Source organism: Athene cunicularia (assembly GCF_003259725.1).
Source record: "Athene cunicularia isolate RWA chromosome 4 unlocalized genomic scaffold, athCun1 chr4_part2, whole genome shotgun sequence".
NCBI classification, from domain to species: Eukaryota; Metazoa; Chordata; class Aves; order Strigiformes; family Strigidae; genus Athene; species Athene cunicularia.
Window position 1 is genome coordinate 21,566,685 of NW_020799099.1, and position 23,824 is coordinate 21,590,508.

Genomic DNA, 23,824 nt, shown 5'->3' on the forward strand with positions numbered 1-23,824 from the left:
GCCAAAGATAATACACAATAATACACAATAGAAGGTAGCACGGTTATCACAGAAGATCAGGGTGTGGCAGTAATAGAGATAACTCCAGTAATATCTGCAATAACACTGGAATCACTTGAGAATCCGCGAATGGCCCAGCCATAGCGAAACAATCCTTATTTCTTGCTCTAGCCATGGCTTGGCTCCTAATCTCTGCTTTTCTTTCTTTATCCATCTCTCTTAGATAGAAATGTCAGGTAAGTCCATGAAAAAAATAAGGGACTTTATTTCCAGGGGTTTAAGGGAGACACCATTTCCTATACCATAAACTTTACTCTCAAGATGTTCCTGCTGACTGCAAATATGTTAAAGTTATTAGTTATAGATAGTAAGTTATTAGTTTAAATCCAAATGTTATCAACTTCAATTTACTTTTTATAAAAAATCAAACATACCAGTTCTAGTATATTATGCTACATTTTCCTGAACAAAGTCATAAAATGCTTTACATATATGATTAAAATTAATTTGACCTCAAATTTCAACAGAAGACCTTCTGCAATTTATCCCAACCTATCCTTTTCTGTTTACACAATAAAAATATTCTATCTACTGCTATACTTGAGAAAGAAATGGCCATAATAATTTTCACAGGTATTGAGAAATGGAGAGTAGTAGTATTGGAAGTAACGATGAGACTATTTTCTAACAGACATCTCACACAGGTGCCAGACACACCTTGCCAAATTCCTTAAAACAGTGTTTTCCCCCATTTGTTGCTAGCCTAAAGAGTTTCAAAGTCTTGTTAGTGCTTACAGTTTCATGAAAAGCTTTATTTTTCAGAAAAATAGGTTCTATCACATTAAATTTATTCTGTTTACTGAGATGAAAATGTAAAGTGTTTGAGACCTAATACATATCACTTTTTCTATTACTTCTGCTGTGCATTTCAAAGCAGGAATACGCCATGACAAGAGTATTTATTATTAATTTTTATTGTAACTTACCCTTTGATTAAGGCATTATATCATAACTTTTAAACAGGCAAAAATCTGAGCACTGTAATTTTAAGGCTGAATCATAAAAATCTTTCAACACTGTGAGAGAACTATAAATATTATGAAGTCATCGAAAACTTCATCATCCTTCTCTTTATTACTTGCAAAGAACACAAAAGGTGCAAGGAGGTGGCCCTTACCAATTACACAGAAGTAACTTTTTATCTCTGGAAATCACTTTTAGGATTCTTTTAATTACAGGATACATCTATAACCACTTTATGAGAAACATCTCTCAGCATTGCCATAAATGCAATATTGAGACAAAATGAGATATCACTTCTACTTCTGAAGTTCTTTTGGCAGATAAGAAAATGTAATTGAAAACTTTTACTTTACAATGATGATTTATACATAGTAAATTCTGTCATATTTTGAAATACATGAGCTGAGTAATTTAGCTGGAAACTACAGTACATTATAAACAATGATGCAGCATCCAAGTTGAAATCGCAGGGATGCTTCTCTTTGTCTTCTCAAACATTTCTATTAGCTTCTTATCTGTCTTAAAATCACCACAACAAACAAAGATTTACTGTACTTTCAGCTGTGTTGTGCTAACAACAGTGGAAAGCAATTTCCACAGTTCGACGCATCATTTTTCCTCTTTCTCTTTAACTAACCACTGTACCCACATGCATTTTCTGGTCCAACCCAACCATGAGACTCCCCAGCTACTCAAGCTGTTCTCCCCGGTCAGCACCATTCTCCTCTTGTCAGCGGACATCTGAACCTTGACTCTGCTAACGTAACTCTTTCTGACACTTGCCTAGAGATAACTTCATCCTCCTGAAGAATTTGGGAACCTTTACCAGCTTCATGCATATTTTTACATTCTTGCCCACTGTAAATCTACTCCCACAGCTATGGAGGCTGAGGGTGGTAGATATTACATATATAGATATACAGATATATAGAGAGTGTTCTCAGTGGAAATCCATAGGCCCTGCATTTTCATTGAATTCATTTACCAATTTCCCAACCAGTTTATGACTTGCCTAGCTCCTCTAGATCCCGCAGCCTGTAGAGGGAGGACTACAGGGATTAAATGCTTGGGTTCTCCCTGCTTTAGTAAAAAGTGACATGAATACTCTGTGGCCACAGAGGCAAAGGTCATTTGCTTTATCAGGGCCACTTACTCACTGAAGGAAAATACTGCATACTACTGTCAACAAAATATCATTCAGCATCATGCTCAATTAAATACAGTCTTTATATCCTGCCCCCCCTCCCAAGAAAGCTAAACAAAACCCAAACCAACTTGCTTTCATCTCTGTTATACCCAAATATTCAGTGTCTAATAAGACACATTTTCATATTTTCCTGCTAATAGACCAGCTTGGAACAGAGATTTTACTGCAAAAAAGCCAGTTCTGCCTACTTTAAAGCTTGTACCTGCAAAGTTTTCATCAGTATGAGGTTCCAGACCTTTCAGATGTACCATAGGGGCTCATCCGTCATTCATCAGTGTACAAGACAACACAACCTTCAAATGCACAAATCAGAAACAATTTACTGAAAGGCTGGATGAGATGATATTTGAAATCCAACATGGGCTGTTCTACTATTCTATGATTCGTTATCGTGGGGAGTCATGGTTGTCAAGACATAGCAGGCCATCTAATTATGTCAGTCTTGGCTTGTGGTTCTTGAAGAAAGAAACAGTTTATCAAATATTGTGAAATCTGTGTAGATCTATTCCCACGTATTATGGACTAAGATCTGTGTTATAACCTTTTGATGTATCAGCCTTCCCAAGGCTATGCACTGAGCTCTTAATTCTGGGAACTGAATAATACCCTTCCAGAACCCTCAAAAGCTAAAGCTAAATGACTCATTTCCTACTACCATCTCTTCATGCCTCCTGTTAAAAGAAGCAGCTCTTTTTTTTTTTTTATCATTCCTCTCTCCTGTCTACACAGTTTTCCAATTACTATTCATTTTTGACTAGGATACCCAATTTAAAGCCAAATTTGGATGGAAATATTTAACTTACTGAATATATAGCTATTATCTCCCTTGTCACATGATAAATTAGCTACAACACTCCCTTCTTTTGGATTAATGGAGGGTTAAATACACTTATAACTTCTTCTTACTACTGGAAAATGTATGTTTGTTCCAGTTACAAGTATTTGTGAAACAAAGCAATTTTCATGAGATGATAGCTTTGATTGAAAACAAACCAACTCTAAAGAGCAAAAGACAATAATTGAAAACTTTTGAAAACTTTAATTCTGAAAGGTACCTATAATTCATTGAGAATCCCCACCTTAAAACAAGTAATTCCAAGTTGAGCTAAGTATTTTATCCTATTAATTTCAAGGATGATGAACCACATTCTTGAAGCAGCACCCACTGAGTGCTCCCTTAAAGGTGAAGAGAAGTCCCTAATGGGATTTCCAAAATCACATAGATGCATTACTGTCTGAGAGGTCAATGAAGCATTAAGTCCATCCTTAAATTATACACCGTTCCTCCTGACATTATTCAAAATGTCAGTTTTGAGGCACTTCAAAGTTCCTAAGCACTTCAGATCTCTGAAGTGAGTTACAAAGCTAATTTGTTCAGCTGAATTCAAACACTTCAGCTCAAAAAGCTAAAGCTAAGTGACTAATGAGGAAGCTAATGAGGATAAATATTCACCACAACTTGCCAGCCACTTCTGCAGATCCATGTTCACTGGGAGGCTTTCACAGCTACTCAAGCAGAAGAAAAAGCCACATAACCATAGTAAAGGTATTTCAGAAGTGGCCCAACCAATCAGACTGAAAATTAATTGCAAATATTGATTTTTTTAAAAAAGAGAAGTGATATAATCCCTTGGCCTGGTTGACCTGCAGCCAACTGCAAGCAGTTCAAGAAGAAGAGAGGAACACAAAAATGAAGGAAAAATATCTAATGCATACAAATCAATTTTCACATGCTACATTAACCTGACCAATTCAAATATAAATTCTCTTTCTCACTGTAGTTATTAAAAACCCCACAATGCTATTTCTGCTATTCAAAATGTTTCAGGACAAAAAAAAATCTGTTGCAAAAAAGAAATTAACGTTGTTCTTTATCATTCTTTGCTCTTATGCCCATTTTGAAGGACAGAATAATCACACAGGAGCCTCTGCGGTTAAGCACTTGCCTAGCAGCATCAACAGAAAACAGGAGTTACTAATATGACTCCTAGGGTTTTTTTTATTATTATTTTTGACTGATCTTTCTCAAGTTTCCATTGTCATAACAAGATATTAAAGGAAATTAAACCCACAACTTTTGAAAGTGGAAAATATTTCTCCTGTTCTTTGCTGTCAAGACAACTGCATTTTCGACACTAGATGAGTAAAATGTAACCTCTTATCCCGATGAACAAAAATGAATAAAACCCATGAAACTATATAATTTAAAGCGCATAAAAAAAGATTTGTCTCTTTCTAATGAAAGCAATCAGTCAAAATAGGCAGTTCCCAATCCACTGAAAGTAGTTTTCAGTAAGAACATTCATATTAGTTTGACAAGAATAGAAATTCTGAGAAAAAGAGAGATGGACTCATCCCTGCCAAAATTGCCAAGAGAAATACTACAGAGCACCAAGGTCCCAAGGGGAATTTCTGCTTGACATCAATGCTTCTCCTCAGGATCCCATTGCAAGCTTCTCTCCTGTCACCCTGCATTTTCCCTTTTTCCCCACTATTCCCAATGCAGGAACAAACCCCCTCTTCACTCCAGAGGCTTGAAAGATTTTTTGGGGAGTTCAGATCTCAATCCTCTAGCCATATAAATGTCACTGCTAAGAGCCATCCAACTTGCATGCTGAAAACTTGATAAACCTTATTTGAGTTGAATTTTAACCCAGGCACTTCTTACTTGAGTTGAATTTTAACCCAGGCACTTAGCGCTATTATTCTAGACTGGGAAATCTGGCCACCCTCTTGTCTTACAGCCTAAAATCACCCTTCTGTTTTACAACAGGTTGTGCTGTGTTCAAATGCCTGAGCACACCAGGGCTCAGCAGACATGTCTGACTGTGCTGCCTCTAAGAAGAAATAGGTGGGATAGTATGTCTCTGTTGCACTGTCTTGGCTTTGTGGGCATGTGGGAGTTTAAATTCTGGGTGATTTTGCTCATAAACCTGATCCTGGCTCTCATGTGTCTTCCTGGTGGATGTCCTGCTCCACAGGTGAATAACTCACAGGGACCAGGTTGCTCATAACACTGCCCTGTAGTAGCAGATCTGCTCTGCATTTATTAATGATCACTAGGAGGAGGACTTGAACCTTGGTTTTCCATATTGCTGTGGCAGCATCCACCAAAGCACTGAATCCATCTGTGGTTTCTTTACTTTGCACTTGTTATCAACACTGAAATACTCACTCGTCCAGACAAACAGCCGGGGGTCAGGGCAAGCACCTGAACAGTCCAGTACCAAGATTTACATTTACTCCCACCCTCCATCTGATCCAGAGTCCAAAACCTGACAAATTCTCCAAATGATGCACTACTGGTTACTTTGAGCCAGTCTGACTCTCTGCAGTCTTAGGTTTTAAAAGAAAATGTTTTATTCAAAAGCAAAGAAAGGGGAATTTTTCAGACTTTAAAAATTTTTAAAATTCAGGAATACAATTATCGATAAAGGCATTTTTTCCATTTTCCATTAGACTCAAATATGCATTTGGTTTGACCTTTAAGCTAAACAGAAGTTCACTTTCAAGTAAATCACAGCTCTCTACTAACAATAGTTTCACTGTGATAACATGCAAATTCCCAACACTTTCCAGCCCAATTAAATTTCACTGAACTTTCACAAAAGATTTGCAGAAGCTAGCAGAAAGTAAAGAATTAGTTTCTGTATCTTCATATATCGCAAAGCACTAAAAAAGGAAGGAAATGCTACTCTTCAGGAGGTTTACAACAGATTTAAGTACCGTACTGAACTGGAACAGCAGGTCCCAGATCACCAACATATTTAATTATCTCTTTACCTTAGTACTACATAGCTTATTTCATTTCTAGTGGGCTGCTTTTGTATTTAAAGTTGATTTAGAGAGAGTATCATGTTAGTACTGTGCCAGGTCCATCTTTTCTATCAACACTAGAGGCAAAGCAGTCAGACACAGCAACATTTATTTTCAACTCACTAGAAAATGTCTCTGTAAATTGCAAGTATATCTTTCAGCCACATCATAAATTGCATGTCAGCCTTTAGAAGCAGCTGAAAGTACTAGGTGCTGATATATATACATTTTTAAAATCACATTGCAGAACTCTACCTTTGATTATGATCACAAAGGGAACAGGTGAACCCATCATTTACCTCAAGTAGCTAAACAAGAAGTAAATACTTTGTCTGCTCTTGGTTATTAAACAGTGTTAGTTAGTAAGTATCAGCAGAGCTGCATAACTTCTCTTTTTTATCTAATGAAGCAAAAGGGAGTAAGAGATAAAACACATAAAAAATGTTAACTTTGTAAGAAGAGATAGCAGCTTCCCCAAGAAGCTTCCCTCAAAATATACACTTGGAATATATGTTGCTTCATGATGCAAATGTAAGAAAAAATTATATATCCGATAACAAAGCAATGCCACTACAGTAATCAACAACCTCTCTCAGATGAAGTGTAGGTAGCAATTAATTTTACTAGAATGTAAACAAAAAATGCAATACAATTTTCCCATCTCTGAATAAGTAACACAACTACAGAATGTTCTACATAACCCTTAATAACCTGTGAAATAAAAACCTGCATGTATTGACTCCACAAGGAAGGTCCTGACATTCTCACTGGCAGAAAGAGAGGAACGAGGACCAACACATCCGTCGGACATTATGGCCAAAGGCCTTCAATCACATTCATATGAAATGCTTTGCACTACAGATATCCCTTGGATTAGAAAAGCTAACTTTTCCTCCTCAAGGTCATCAGATTAAAATAATTTAGGATAGAGTGGTACAATCCCACCAGGCAAATGTGGAGGGCTTGAAGCATCCTGGGTTACCAGGTGTCCCACTCAGGTGATCAGTTTTCCTGCATGCCCACAGCTCTATCCTTGATCTGAGGCACGCCTAGGTGTCCTGAATGCAAATAAAGTCTTGACATGGACATCCTGGTGCATGTCATCTCATTCCCCCACAGGGAGGAAACAACAGAAACCATCTTCAGAAGAGAACAGAAACACACAGGAGGTGAGTGTATGCTAACATGGATATGGATACAGAGCAAAATGCACCGTGATCTCCAAATGTCCACACGTGGTAAGAAAACCAGTGTGAGAACATGAAGAAAGTCCTCTGAACTTCAAAAACTGTAGAACAGAGCCTTTGAGGATGAGCCCATTCTGAATTACAAGGACCACAGGGAAAAAACATGAAAATCACTTTATTTCTGCAGTACTGTTTTCTACACCACTAAGATATAAGACAGTACTTCTCTGAGCTATGAACTCCCTTTTGTTCGTTTGTTTGTTGGATGGTTATTCACGGGAATAGCAGCATTTATTTCAACACTATAGATAAAAGTATTGCACTGAAATTTAAATGTCAAAGAATACATACCCAAATGTCAAATACCAACAGACAAATGCCAACAGAGAAATGTCAAAAATACACCCATGTCTCCCACTGAATACAACTATATCTGCACAAAGGCAAGCCATAGCATGTGTAAAAGCAAGAGCTTTTCTGCAGTTCCTTTGGGATGGTAATAACACTGGTGTCAATAAAATCAGTATCCGGCAACAATCTGATTGTATTAGCTCAAGTACCTGACCGGCAACACATACGGTCGAAGTGATCCACGGTCTGCAAGGTGATGGATAGCATTTACAGACATAAGGGTACAAAATTTGTATTTCAGACAAATCCCACTCCTCAATTTGCTAAGTCATCTCTAGATGAAGGACCCCAACACAATGAACTTCCACTTGAACGCTCCCACTGCTTTCCAGGTATGACAGTAGCTCATGAAAGCTGAAAGAGGGGACTTGCAAACAGTTTCTAGTTTCTGCTAGATACATGGCTTAATTTGACCAATGGAAACAAACACAAACATGAATTCTTGGTGTTTCCTTAACTGTTTGTCTCTTCAAGCACTAGGAATATTAACCTATGAACTTCTCAGAAGTAACAAAATGACTCTGGAACCCAAACAGAACTGACTTCAAGCAGAATTTCGACTCTTGAGGAATTTGAGTGCATTTTAAAATTTCACTTGCTTTAATTAAAATCAATTGATTGTTCCTCAGGAAAGAAAAAATAAATTCTTTACACACTTGACTTGGTGTCAACTTCTGGTCCCAACGACTTCAATGGGCCTTTTGTCATTATTTCACCCTTTATTATCTCCTATAAAAGTACTTGGAAACATGTTAATTAGGGAAGTTGCTTTTGTTTAGAAATTTCAGTCAGTCTGGTAATTGCAGCTGCTTCCACTAGAGCTGAGAAATAAAAATGGTTATGCAGTTCTGTAGTCAGACCACTAAACACATGAAAATCTGAAGTGCACTTTAATTAGTGTAGCTAACAAGAATATATCTGACTCCTGTAATTATTGTGATTTGCTTCCAACATTAGTGGCTCATACACGCTAAAGTAAAACTGAATCAAAGATAAAATATGTGAACTTTTGTCAAAAGAGTAAAACCAACATATGGCATTTTCCCCTTAAAAATTTCTGATGTAAATGTTTTAGGATCCCCAGCTTGTTTTTTAACTTTGTGACATTGATTATAAATACCATATTTATTTTAAATCATTTTACTTTTCAATTCGGTGTAAAAAACACATAGGATTTTTTTTTTTTTTAAAAAGAGATTTCCATTAACAACTATTACATTCTCACAACAAATACAGAAATTTCCTTCTAAAGAAAATTCCTTTCTCTACACCAGGACTCTTTCTAAAGCTTTCTCTGGATCACTGAATGCTGTTTAGAAAAAAAAAAAAAAAAAAAAAAAAAAAAGAACAGATTAGATCTGTTCTGCTCTGGACACTTCCTTCTTTTTAACCAGCTGCAACGCATCACAAAACTTTAACAATAGACACTTATAGTGCAACCTTCAATGGAAAATTTTCTTATAATCTCTATATTTAATTTCAAACGTTCATCTTGGCAAACATTAAAAAATACAGCTCTTGTGACACTAAGTTTCATGGTCTAATTATATTCTGTGAAAAACTGTTCTCTGTGACAAACTTCAGATCTATTTCCTTTCAAAGACAATGAATGTCTCTGCCTTGAAATATGATAAAGGGTATACAAGAAAGGTTCAAAAAGCCTGTTGGTACTATCTCATTGTCTTGCACAACTGTACTATAGTTTAAATTTGAACTATAAAACTAAATTATACCATTGGAAAAGTTGGAAAAGCTAGGAGGTCTTTTTGTACTTGTATATTTGCAAGACCTTTCTGTGGGTTTCTCTTCTCTTCCATGTTTTTGTGAAATGGAAGAGCACAATTTAATGCTTCATTAAAGCATTCACCCAGGCAGGCCTGAAGTCGTAAAACAACCCAAGTCAACAAATTAAATTAAATTAAGATATACAGATTTGTCTTAGGAAGGACTACCTGGTTGCTCTAAAGAATGAATAGCTCCTTAGGGCACATCATAGAAAATAAGTCAAAATATGTTGAAACAGACTGAATTTATAGGTGAGGAAATAAGGACTCATCCAACATTCTGGTCACCTAAAGGCTTTGTGAAGTGCACCTCCAAATGTCAACAAGATGAGGTTCCTTTTAGTTTCCGAAGCATTTGTCAGGAGCTCTGCTCAAGGTGACGTAACTACGGGCACCCGTGTACATTAAGGTATAGACAAAGATGAAACAGCAGGAATGGAATAACAATTCCAATGAACAGTGGAGGAGAAATTTCAGGAGTTTAGAGACACTTTTAACTTCTTATTTATCTCTCCCTTCTTTCCGAGTACTTATCTGTTACTGCAGAAGGTATGCAAATGATGTACTTCATCATATAGTGACACTGATACATGGAACCAGTTTACATATATTAAGATAACTTTCTCTGTCATTTGCTTTCAATCACTTCAGGTTCCTCACATATAAAAATCAGTGTGATGTGATACACTAAATGAAGAGATCTTGGTATTATCTTTCAAGAGTTCTATCTTGAAAGGAGAATTGCTCATGGAAAAGCCTATTAGTCTTATATTTTCCTAAGAGGTACCATATGATTTTTGCTACTTTTGCCATCCTGATGGGCAGTTGTGTGAATTTAAGGATACGCACTGCAAATAGAGACCTGCTTCCAACACTCCTTATACAGGACTATAGATTTATTTTTACACACTAGCAAAACTGAAACACCCAGAAAAAGTAATTTTGTTGGAGATCTATGCCATTTTCTCAAACAACTTAAGTCCAAGTATTTGGACTGTGTGTGTCAGCTGAATACCTAACATTATGCTTATTCTGTAAAAGTTAATTTCTACTAAATCATTGAGTACTTATTTCATGAAGACAATAAATTTTGTCTATGTTACAACAGATTTTCTCTTTCTGTACTTATGAATTTTAATCATCTAACAGTTGCAGCATCCCACTTCGACCACAAGTCTCAAATGCCAATCTCGGTGCTCTGAGAATTAGTCATTGTAAAATTTGCTCTTTTGGAAAGGGTTTGCAAGAGTTTCAAAACAACTGCTTTCACTGGTCTTTTGGGAGAGCTGACCAGCAGCTTAACACATTCTGTATTACAAACACCACCATTATCAACACACACTACTGCAAGGCCTCTTTGCAATAATAAAATAGATGGGTATCTAGAAGTTCAAGTTTTCCCCCATTCCTTACTCCTCTTAATGATACACAACAGCATGCTATCTGCCATCAAACACTTTACTACTAACATGGAATACAAGAAAGGTTTTTTAAAAATCAGTAAAAAATAATCTCTTGTTTGAATATATGTAGCCTCACCTTACGAATCCCTCTGCCAAGATCTTCTCCATAATTTGTTCCCAAAATTTCAAAATGCACATTGGGATTCCCCCCATTTTCTGCAAACTCCAGTTCTCCAGTCAAGCCGTTCACTCCACCCTATTGGAAAAAAAGAATAATGAAGTGAAAGCTCAGTAGACAACAACCTTTAGTTTCTCCAAGGTATTTGTACACTAACTATGCACAATACAGACACAAGAATTCAGACAGTTTTCCAAAGACCACCTTTCCTTAAAAATTCTGAAGCCTAAACTGTTCTTCACAGAAGAATCAAACTCTATGCTAAGCAAATGCAATACAAGCAGCAGTCTTATTCTTAGTGTATTTTCTCTCCAATTTTTGTTCTTTGACCCATCAGTGTATATGTATAGACATTCTAGCCATATTAAAAAGAAAAAAAAGTTTTGTGACTAATTTTAGTGGAAGAAAAACTAAGAAAAATATATAAACAAAAATTAGTTGTTTGTTTATTTTTGCTTTCTGCTCCTAAATATTTCTCACCCAAAAGAGATTTCCACATAAGATCAGGTTGAGATTTGGATAAAGTTAGGTGTTTGTCCAACATAAGTGATATGCACAAATGATGAAGTCTAGCTGAATATGGTCTTTTTCCTGTTTTCCTCCACAATTCTACTACTAAGAATTCTTGCTTTTTACATTTTATCAAAAGGAGTTAAAATACTAAAGATGAAACAGTGAATATTTACTATAAAGAATCAGAGTTGAAAAGGCTATACATGCCGCAGCAATACTCAAAATATATTCTAGGGCTAATTCAACATGACACACATTTCATCTTTGTGTAAGAACTGTGGCAACCTGAACTGTAAAATCAACAGAGCCATGTGGAATGCCTACAATGACAACCTTTAGCCTTAAAATATTTCCTCAGTTTTCAAATTCAGAGAAAACTAGATGTTTAACCCACCCCCCAAAAAAACTTTAACAATATTTTAAGTATGTATAAGAAAAAAATCTGACTCTGGTGTAAAACCACATGAAATGCATAGCTTTTCTTCAATACATAATGAAAAAGTTTTCCAGTTGCGATTCCTCTTTCAGTTAAGAGCTTTATTACTTGAACTGAAAAAAAAAGGAAAATAAACTCTTGCAATATAATCTACCTAGCTAAGCACATGAGCCTTGCTGAATCATGATTTTAGAAGTTCTATTCTCACACCTTGAGCTTGGAGAAAATCCAGGAATGAGTACAAAATTTGCATCTCTATTTCAGATTAGTATGAACTAACAAAATGTTGTCATCCTTTTATAAAACATGAATATGATTATAATAAAAATAAGGAAGTTGACCAGTGAGATAATACATTTAAAACTTAATAGAGACTAGTATTGTCACATAAATATTTTATGAAGTTCCATTTTCAGTTAAAAACCAACAGCCTGATTAAGGGTACATCTGCAGAGTCTTTTGAAAGAAGATTCCAGGTCATTTCGCCATCAGTGAGAGCCAGCCAAGCAATTTTGATGCATGTTGCTATGGTTAGCATGACACTGAGGTTACTTATTAGCCAGAGTACAATCCTGTAATAATCACACTACCATGGCTTTTAGATTGGGGTTAGCACACCTCTGGCTGGTTCAGAGTAAAGACAGAGTGAGCTTGTGTTTACCTGCAAAATCATTTGAACATATCCTTAGGTAACTGAGAGTCACAAATATGAACCTTTTCTGCTAACTTAAATTTGACTACAACCTATTTACAAACCAGAAATAAAGACCTGCTCCACATACCTTTTTTCTTATATGGCCTCATCTGGCTTTTTGATTAATCATGCTAGAATTTCATGGTACACGTGATGTAGAAATGCCTGCGAAGCAGCACAGATCCGCAAGGCTTGAGATCCCCATCTGATCCCCGAAAGCGTCCATCTGGCTGGTTTCTAGTTCTGCACCACTCTGACCCCTTACCATATACTGCTTTTATTACATTATACTCCTGTTATATTACATTCCTGTATTACTTTCTAAAACTTCCTCCCCCCCTGCAATGTGAATTAGTCCTGTGAGTGTGAGGTAGGTTAAGTATGAAAATTAATTAAACTGTTAAAGACCTCCTGAGCTGCACCATCATTTCAAGTGAGCCACAGCAAGGTCTGTAAAAGGGAAGGGAAAACTCTGGAACAAAATGATGAGAGAAAGGAAACAGTCAACAAAAAATATTAAAATCCGTTGACACAGATGCTTTTTGCAGCAGAAAGTGTTTTCCTTTTTTCCTCATTTTGTGACAGTTTTAAATTAGGAACTTTCAATATAGAAAATTAAAGTGATTTTGTTATCCAGATTGAGTGCTCCAAATAATTTATGGGAAATGAAGATAGAATCATGTCTAAAGTGCAAATGATTTTTTTGAGACTTGAGACAGCAATTTAAAATTTAAAAATTTTATTCAACTTTTTTTTTTTTTATAACCTTAGTCCTATTTGATCAAATATGGTACAAAAAATATAATTTGAAGAAGTATTTCACCCCCATTACATTTGAAGTAATGAAATCTACTTTTTAAGAAAACTCAGGATTCTTTGGAAATACACGGCCCCTAATATATAGCACAGTTTAACAGACTTACCTAACACATTTTGGAATTGAATCTCTACCCAAAACCATTGTGTAAGCTTATTTACCTTGACTTTTAAATGGCTGCAACTGTTGGGGCAAGATACAAATTATAAGTCTGTTAGTTATTTTTATTTGTCTCAAATCCACCAGTAACCATAACAACAATTTTTGTCATTCATCTATTTGGCAATTTTATCATGCTTTGAAATTTCCTCATGTAAGAGTGCCTTTGATTAGAGCTTTCTTTCCTAGACTGTGTACATCTGCAAACAGTGTAGTAAGAGCTCTGATTAGATGGGAATGCTCCTGGGTTGCAAAGGGCAGAGGCAGAAAAACAAAACAGCGAATAACCACCCATATAATACCAACAACAATACTAAATCTGATAGGAAACTTCTTGGGAGGTCCTGATGCTTCCTGCCTACCTGGGACCTTCCTTGCTGGACCTGCAGGCCAGGCAATCATTTTATTGATCTCTACTAGTCCTTATTGTCCCACACAGCTTTTTTACAAGGCTTACATGAGCCTGTTTTATTGCTTAGGGCTGATGGAGTGGGACAGCGTACGGCCTAGGAAGAGTCTCCGGACACTGCTCCAATTTTTCTGCATAGTCTTTCACAGTGTGGATCCCTTAACAACAGTCACTTGATTTATGGCATTTTTTATCCCTCTGCTAATGCATAGTGGAAGGAGATCACAGAGGAAATGGCCATCTGTATGATAGCTACTGATCCAGTAACTTCCTGATAGGATTTTTCCAAGTTATTTTAGCGTTAATTATGATAATGGCTAAGAGGCAAAGAAATTTTTCATTTCATTTAACTTACAGAAACAATGCTATCTGGGGAAAAACGAAGACACATTTATTATCTAGTCTCTCAAATTCTTCTATGGTTGAGCTCCAACCGTGCAATTTCCTGATACATTTAAAACTGAAGAGTGAAATGTCAGTTGTTAGGACAAAAATGTTTTACTTACGTTTCTGATCACTGCTCTGGGCTTTGCAGAGCTGTTATAAAGCTTGGCAATATTGTTAAAGCCTACTTGGGTCCTGTCTAGACTGGCAAGATAAACTACAGTTTATATATACTTAGGCACTACTATACTGTAAGTCCCTGAAGATATCACTATTTACCTAGCAGTCAGGACCTCACTTGGGAATGTCAGTTTGCCAATCATCAGTTATAAAATATTGTACTTGCTCTCACAGTTCCTGTTCAAACTTCCTCTTTTTTCAAAATATGATTATGCTCAGACAGTAGCTATTTTGTAATCAAAGAAAAAAACTGTGGCTACAGGCATAAAAAAATGCTATAAGCATTAAATACGAGTTTCACATTTTATTCTTAAAAAAATAAGATATTGAAAATTTGTTGAGTTTCTAAGTTGACACACATTTTTAGCTGCTAGTGAAGAGACTCTAATCTACTACCTGAAAAACAACCTGGCATCTTTTTTGCATGTCACCACAGAACATCACTGACATTTCTGAGACCAGAACTAGTTGACAATTCCACCTACGATTCATGAAAAGCATGAGGTACAGCTCATTTTCCACAAAGGAATAGGCTCTATGTTGCTGCTAGCATGAAAAATTTGCTCTTTGTCAGTAAGCTAAACAAATGTGACTGGGAAGAGATCAGGTAAGCATGAGAAAAGATATATGCAATAACTTGATGTCATTTTTCTGGGTTGATCCTCCATATAATCCTACTTACATTTATTCTCAGGCTATTCGGGAAGATTAATTTTTCCAACAGTAGAATTATTTTCTAGTAATAGTTATTTCTCTCACTGTGAAATAGCTTTACTGAGAAATAAACAAGTGAGCATGTGGTTTGGGGACAGTTCCTATTACAGAAGTGAATTTGGAACTAATTGTTAGAGCTGGCCAAATTATTTAAAAATATTGTGTTTCCTGATTAATTTAACTATTCAGTTCCAGAATGGGTAGAAATAGATTTTAGATTTTAATAATTGTAGTGAGCTTAACATGTTTTTTTAGGCTTTGCCCAATCATCTGGAGTTGTTTGTAGAAATAGTGATGCAGGAATCAAATGTTCATTAGTGAAAAGTAACTAATATAGGGAATGATTCAGACAGCTATTTTGCCATTTCAAGAAACATTTAAAACCAATTCCCCCTCATTCCCTACTCTTCCCTATTACCTCATTAATCGTAAAGAAATCAGTTTATTTGCTGTCAGAGTTCTCTTATTTTTAACAAGTGCTGCTGCAGGTAGAACATCAGCATCCCTTTCTCTTACCTTCTTCAGTGTGTATCTTTATAGAGATTTCCCATCTTTCTTCTTATTTTGCCCTCCAGAAATCAAAGAGAGATTCTCTCTGCAGCTAAAACACTGTCAGATATCCCTGTTTCTGGATCTCTGATTCTATTAGAAGCTATTCTTCTAGAAAAGCTTCCTCTAGAACGGGTGTTTCCTGCTTTTTAAGCAGCAAGAGCTCAGTTGTGTGCAGCAATAGATGGCAACATCACTTCCGCTGTGCTGTTGCCAGGAGAACAGCTACTTCCCTTGCTAGTCCTTTTCTAAGGCAGGCAGGCTGGAATTAGACATCTCTTCCTTAACTCTTTCCCCAACACCACCATACTTGTCTACAATGTGACACCCACTGAAACTACATTGAGGTGATGGACAAATTGGGACAAGATGGTGATACAGATGAAGGTAGAATTGTGCAGAGGATAGAAGTTCTTCTTCCAGGAGCATTTAAGAAGTCACAGAATGTATCTTCACCCTCACCTAAAACAAAACCTTCTTATAATATTCCATTATACACTATGTCTTTGGAACAGTGCTGATTTCAAGACCAAAATGCAGAACCTTTTATTCAGAAACTAATCACATGGTAACTTGTTTCATGTTTTGTTTCAAAATTAAGGAAAATCTATATTTTTTTGAGAAAAACTTTTTATTTCAGTTGGTTTTAGAGGATTACAACATGACAGGAGAGAAAATGTGTTTAAAGAAAAAAAAAACAAACCCCAAGATGGAAATGGAAACATTCTCAAAAAGAGAGATGAAGTGGCTTTTATTTTTCCTTTCACTACTTTTTATTGCTTTCTGATACCTCATCAGACATTCATCAATGTCAACTTTTTAATTTCAGAAGTACACAGCTGTGATCCTGGAGCTCTGCACAAATGTTTTAGTGAAACAAAAGGGAAAGTAAATCATAAAACTGAGGCAGAATTCCTCTTTCTTGTGCAATCCCAGCTTTCAGCTGCAATCTTTTGCTTTCCTCTGCCTAGGGATTGAAATGGTACAGGCATACACACAAACAAGAAATTTCTGTCTTTCATTTTGGATTAAATGTTGACTTTCATTTTTAACATGCTACTTGTAGAAATTAATCTCTGTCAGCACAAAGCAGTATAAGGACTATGTGGATTATTCAATTTACACAATAAAATGGTTTCTTATCAAAGCCATCTCATTAAAATAGCAGAGAAGTCCAAAAGCAACAGGATGCAAGCATGGTTAGCTGCACATCAGAAATTTCCTTGGCATTTGATTCATTTTTTAGCAAGCTAACCACAACCCTGGGATTTCCACTTGCTCCTGCCTTCTTGAATGCTTTTCTATTTCTCCAGACCATTTCTCTTCATGTTTCAGGGTTAAGAGCTACATAAACTTAGCTTCAGCACAGTGCAGCTCTTCTCTGAAAGTTCACATGGGTTTCTTTTATTAACCGCATTATTTTAGGAGGAGTGAATTGAAAAAAGGTAAACTGGATAGCTAGGGTGATGTGGCAAAGAATGGAATAAACTCTGTTTGAGATGCAAAAAGATGGTAGTAAGAAACAACATAAAAGATATTTATGTAGAACAGGATCAGTCTCCCATCCACAAACAACACAAGCAAGCAAATGGTAATAATGCAAAAATTCAGCAGCCCTTTCCATGGTGAAGTACTAAATTTAGAGATGTTAGTAGGGCTACTAGACTTTGCCTGAAACTCCAGCTCAGATAGTAAATTCTAATTCTAAAGTGGAAATGGGTATTTTGGCTTTTCTGTCTCAGGCATCCTATTTGGATTTGAGTAAATAGAAATAGCTGTTAGTGTATTAATGAAAAAGTGTGCAATAGTATTTACAAAATGCAAGTTGAAAAGAAAAGTTCCAGAACCAGCCTTGCCTGAAACATAGCTTAAAGTACATGGGCCTGCCAAATGTGATTTTGAAATTGCTCTGATAGGTTAACAGCAATACAGTTTAGAGTCCCTTAAAGCCATATCCTGCTCCTGAAATAAGAAATGTGTCCTGGATTATCCTTGCCGTTTCATGACTTCAAACTATTAGAGTGGCAACTGGGGACAGCCACCAAAAAAAAAGCCTTGAGCTGTTATGTTTTGGAGCTAATGCAGATTGACCTGGGACTGGGGAAAAAGTGTTCAAGGGAAAAAGCAGTGTTCAAAGGAGCCTTACATTTTGCTTGCATTATCATAATAATTTCTGGTGTAGTTAAATACCTAACGCAGAACAGTAATTTCTCGAAACAACATTATATTTTAAATTATTTTTATGTCCTTTTAATGAAAGTCATAAATAAAGTGCTACTTTTTTTTTTTTTTTTTTTTACTGGCCTGTGTTTTTTTATATTTACATCATAGACACTGCCAGCACTTTAAATATAAGTATATATTACCAGGAAGTACATGCAGACAAATGAGAAGAGAGTTTTATGAAAGACATCAATAACATAAGGAGACTGAACTGAATAACTTACAGGGAAGGGTAAACTATCAACCTATGCATATTTTGACTAAATACTGACCCAGAAGGTTGTGATAATTGTCTCTAAGTATGTGGAAGCTGTAAACATCATGAAGAAATGGAATAACTAAGAAAAAATATCTTTAAAGACTGAAGAACAGGAAAAGCATCTTGGGCATGAGAATGATTAAGGTATGAAATAATAATCACAGGGAAGCGGCGAGAGTTTAATATTGGATAAAGCACTGCAGAGACTATTATAGGGAACAGTTCTGCAATGGCAGGATATAGACTAGATGAGTTAGAGTTTTCCTCCTCGTTTCTATTATTTCACTATATTAATGTCAATAGCAGTGCAACAGCAAATTCCACAGAACACTACCCAAGTGTAATTCTGCAACCTTTTTTTTTTTTTTTTTTTTTACAAATCAAATAGTAAATTCATCTGCTTTACCTCCTAACCTGTGACACTTTTTAGTAGGATGTAATTCATGCTCAAAAATTCTACTAGTATGGTAGCTTTGGTAAACAAACTCATTGACTTACAAATATGCTCATTATGACATGAAAAAAACCCCAAACCAGTTAAAGACTATTTTCATTCAGAAACTGTACATATATTGAAACTCTTGCTTTGAAAAGACACTGCTGGTACTGGCAAGAATAGTACACACCTGTGAAGGAAATACTGCCTCATGTAAGAATTACAGAAACCAAAGATGAGGAAATAGAGGGGAAAGGTACCTTCTTGATGGTTTCCAACATAGATCGTCCTCCTTGCCAGGGTTTAGAGTTTTTCCTGATGCAGGTGAGGCTGGCCATGCTGTGCCACTTCCTGTCCTCCAGCTTCTTATGAAAGGCATTTGCCAACAGGAGAACAGTGTCGTATATATACAGGTTTGAAATCTGCAAAGACATTAAAAGGGGAGTATTAGCATCATTATTTGTGGTGTCCTGCCAGCAGCCAGAATTTATCATTTGTTTTGCCTCACCCATAATCCTCTTGCAATTTAACAATATATTTGTTATTAAGAAGAAACTTGTAACAGTCAAAAATTGAAATCTTTGGCTCTGGTAAAAATTGCAGCTAGGGACTGTCACACTAAAAGTGATTTGTAGCATCAAACTACACACATGAAGTACAGGCAACACGATGACTGGCACAGCTCCACTTGCAGGAATTAAAGCTCAACTTGTGAACATAAACAGACTTTCTTTTATTTTTAACCAGTTGCCTGAAACTTTCAAGTTTTCAGTTACCAGATATCTGGACACCATCAAATTATCTTCAAGATTGTTTTGTTCTTTTGAAAAACACAAACTTTGAAAATTTAAAGTCAATCATTTCATTGTGTTTTTTTGTTCACGATTTTTGCAGTAAGTTCTGATTGAGGCAATTTCTGGAAATAAATATGACCTGATGAACTCTTTATCAATGTGCAGTTGCATATCTATTCTGCAATTTATAGTGTTTCCTGTCAGAGTACCTGGCAATGGTTGTTAATTCCTTGCAGGATGAAACTCTTACTAAGTAAATGTGTGTATGTTTCATGGTGAGCACAGTTACATGCATACGGTGTGAGGAAGTTTGGCATCAAAGAGAGAACAGTAGAACTCAAGAAAAGAAATTACTTGTGTGCCAGTTCCACATACCCATGTATGATTTCTATATATGTAATTTAAATGCACACAGTACAAAGTCAGATGTGAAAGATACAATTCAATGTAAAAGAACAGAAGCTGGAAATTCCTGAACACTTATGAAACAAGTAATTTACAATGTAGCTTTATTTCAGTCATTTCAGTCCTCAAATGGCAGGAACATTTAAGTTACTAACACTATCGTAAAGAGAAACCTCAGCTCTCTTGAACAGGGATTCTGGGGAAGAGAAATGATGTTCAGAAATGAGAAGGACCTTTGGGAATATTATTTTTAGATAACCTATTTGTCATTTGAAGCCATGAGGCCTGAAGTTACTAAGGGAAACTCAAGTTTCCTCAGCTGCACAATGAAGAGGGCTGTAGAGCATTCCCAGTGCCCAAAAACAAATTAGCCAGCAGCAATTTGCTAACTGAGGCAAGGTTGCTGGGTTTTTTTCTTCATCAGTCACAGACAAGCCAAAAGACATTTCCTAGATTTGTGGAGTATGTTGATTGCTCTGTGTAAAGTTTTCTCCATACAGATGGTCTGCTCAAAACCTTAAAAAAAGAAGTAAGTTTACAATAGGAAAGCATGCCAACTTTGTGGAGAATGTCCCTATTCTGCCTCTTAAAAATATCCAAAGACTGGGAAAGTCCTGCAGCTAATGGTAGGAGGTACATGCCAAGGAACCATAATAATGCTGAAGATCTGAGACACTGACTGGCAAATCCACATATCATTTTACAGAAGAAAAAAAAAAAAAAAAAAAAAAAAAAAAAAAAAAAAAAAAGAAAAAAGAATAGCCCCTCTTCCTGTCTAATTACTCCTTTCCATATCACCTATTTTTTATGTTTTTATTTTCCATGCAAATTCCATCTTTATGCTGGCTTTGCCCATGTCATCTGCCATCTGCTCTGCACAGTTCTCGCAGAAAGGTTTTGCGACAGACTTCTTCCCTGCCTAGCATCCAGGAAAGAGGGTTGTCTTTCTCCTTACCTTGCCAGAATTTCCCGAGGCATTTTGCCTTCCACATTTTACTGAAGGAGATCTAATGGTCTCTGCTTTCCTTCCTGACAAACTCCCTGGATCCTCTACTGCCTTTGCAACTCTACATTGTTAGTTCCGCAAACACACAGAACTTCTAATCCTTATTTCCTTTTCTCTTTAAATGGCAATAATCCTTCACACTCCCTCTTTCTGGAAGGCACTTCTTTATTCTCACTGAAGCTTTTCCCATGACTCCAGTGGCTGTGAATATTTCCGTTTCAGTATTCACCCAGGAACTAATTTACTTTCCGCAGATGCACAGGCCAGGCATCACTGTGCATGACAGGATTAAAAGCACGGATTGAGGATCTGCGTTCAGATTAATCAAGCATTTTTAAAATAAATTGGATTATTTGTCTGTGTATTGTAAACCTACAAAGAATTCAAAGGATTTCAGCTAAAACCATATTTCCCCAAAGAAGTCTGCACCACAGGGACATTTGTTTGAGGGGGAGAGAAGGAATTATTACTGTGCTGTCAGGCAAGTTTATTTTACACAAGCCTTCGCCAAAGGAAAATAAAAACCCTCTAGAGAGCAGAGACAATAAGGTCACTAATGAGACTGAATTGCTACATGAAGAGCTACAGATGCCACGACATCATTTCCCAAGAAAATGACATTGCTTTCAAGGTAGCTTCCGTAACCTAATATCATGGGAATAGAAGACTATTGTCACAGGTCATGAGGAAGGATGCACTCACTAATCTAAGAGTAATATAGCTGGGCCTTCATCAGGTATTAACAGGGCTCACAAGTACTGAGCTCAGCAATTATTAAGCATTGCTATTCCTTCACTAATAGTTCAGCTTAACATTTACAGCAATCTATCATTGATAATGCAAAGAAATAGACACGACGATTAATTTCTGCTTCTTAAAATCACCCTTCCCTGTCACTACCAGAAGTATGCTTCATTAGTAACTGTCCCAAAGCACAGAGTGGGGCTGTAATTTGAAGTCACTTTACACTTTTATTCATTTCCCATGTAAATTTACCGAGGACATTTAACGCATTGCCTGGCATCCATTACTGATCCTTTATTTATTCCAAGTCTCTTAGATTAATGGCTGGACACTTGCATTACCAAATAGTATCTAACTGCATAACTTCCTGTTGATGCAATTCACAATTCAGATGTGATTTTCAGATTAAGTATGAGTGATTAATCTGGATTAGCAGTATTTATTTTACGTATACCTAGACTATTGCACATGGGTTTTAGACAGAAGGGTTACAGTACCAAATACTTCTGTGAATCCAGTTTTAACTTCTTGACTCCAAAATTATACAAATTTATAGAAATTGTTGTTTTGACTAGGACATTCCTAGAGACACAATGAGAGATCTTCATCAAAATAATTTTCGGTGTTTTAATAAAGATGTTGAAAAAAATTAATTATTCACACAGACTTTAGGGGGAGTAATTAATAAAAAATAAATCAAGAAATCCACCCTTATAATTTCCAGAGAATGTTTCTGATTAGTCACACTTCAATGGCATTAAAAAAAAGCATTAGAAATTTCAATTTATAAACTGTTCCGATTCCCTACTGGAATAGAAGTTAATTTATAATATTGTTGGGGAGAACAAAGAAGCAGTGAACAAACCCCGCAGCTACTCAAAGGTCTGTGCATCGTACAAAGACACCGGGGGAAACCGTGTCAGAGTTTTTCTTCCTTTCAGATTTTAGTGTTGTCTCACTCAGCTACTAATGAAGTGCATCCATCTCAGGGAAAGCATAAAAAAAAGCAACTCAACTATGCAGAACAGTTAAACTAGTCAAGCTTCCTTCATTCCTTTGAACCAAAACTTTATGGAAGTTTTCAACAGGAATATTACAGCTCTCCAAACTATAGGTTAATCAAGAAGCACAGGTTAAGGTATAAGGTCCAATCTAACACATTAAATGGAATTTGCCAATTTTTAGAGAATAAATTTTGATTTCTAGAACTTTTCTTTCCTAGAGTCAGTTCACTGTTGAAGTGAAAATGAAGTGAAAGTGAAGTTGAAAAGAAAAATATATCAAAACGTGAAGCCTCCCATCAATACATGATTTTGTTTTCTGCCTTGCTGTAGTTAATAATTTTGTTCACGAAAACTGTTCTCTGCAATCTCTAGCTGCTGCACGTAATTACACCCTCAGTTTTATGCATTATCCATAGATTACCAAAGCTCCCCCCAGGACCATGCTGTCATAACAGAACAGTGCAACCTAGAGAATTTTCACAGTTCCTAAACAGCCTCTAGAGATATCCTATGACGCTATTGACCTTACACAGCTCTGCTTATCTTAAGACCTCTAACAGGATCACTGCGCAGTGTGTTATGGCCACAGTTTTTCACGTCATCAATAGTTCCTTACTGGCTGTTTTGTGAACAATCAGTGAGGCAAAGGCTCTTACAGCTAACCCGAAACAGGACAAGACCAGACACACTCCTCCTTTTCCCTTTATATATTTCCATTTTAAGTAAGGACACTCTTCAACACCTCACTATTTCTCTCCCATTGTTTTCTCTCCTTTCTTTCAGCATCACAAGACAAATGGTCTTTGCTGCTAAGTCAGATATGCTGCTCCTGCACTGTTGCCAATGCAGTCACATTTCCACAACTTTGTAAATGACCATGCAAAAACCCCAAAAGTAAAATTGACATTTTAAGCCAATTTCACACTCCTGATTTGCCATAGCTTTATCGTGACAAAGTCTAACCGGATGTACGAGAGAGATAGAGAACTTGCTTTTGGAAAAGTTATGTGAAGTTAGGAGGACAGTGACCATGATCCTGTCACTGACTTCATGTGGTAGGAAGGATCTTATAGTTAATTGTGATTTGTA

At 36.3% G+C, this 23,824-nt stretch overlaps 1 protein-coding gene across 1 annotated transcript in view; it reads right to left on the bottom strand.

Moving 5' to 3' along the window:
• GRID2 (glutamate ionotropic receptor delta type subunit 2) overlaps positions 1–23,824 on the bottom strand; it is a 594,006-nt gene that overhangs the window by 205,635 nt on the left and 364,547 nt on the right. The window contains 2 exon segments of the mRNA XM_026848052.1: positions 10,968–11,087; positions 19,043–19,204. Of these exon segments, the coding sequence (XP_026703853.1) occupies positions 10,968–11,087; positions 19,043–19,204 (282 nt within the window).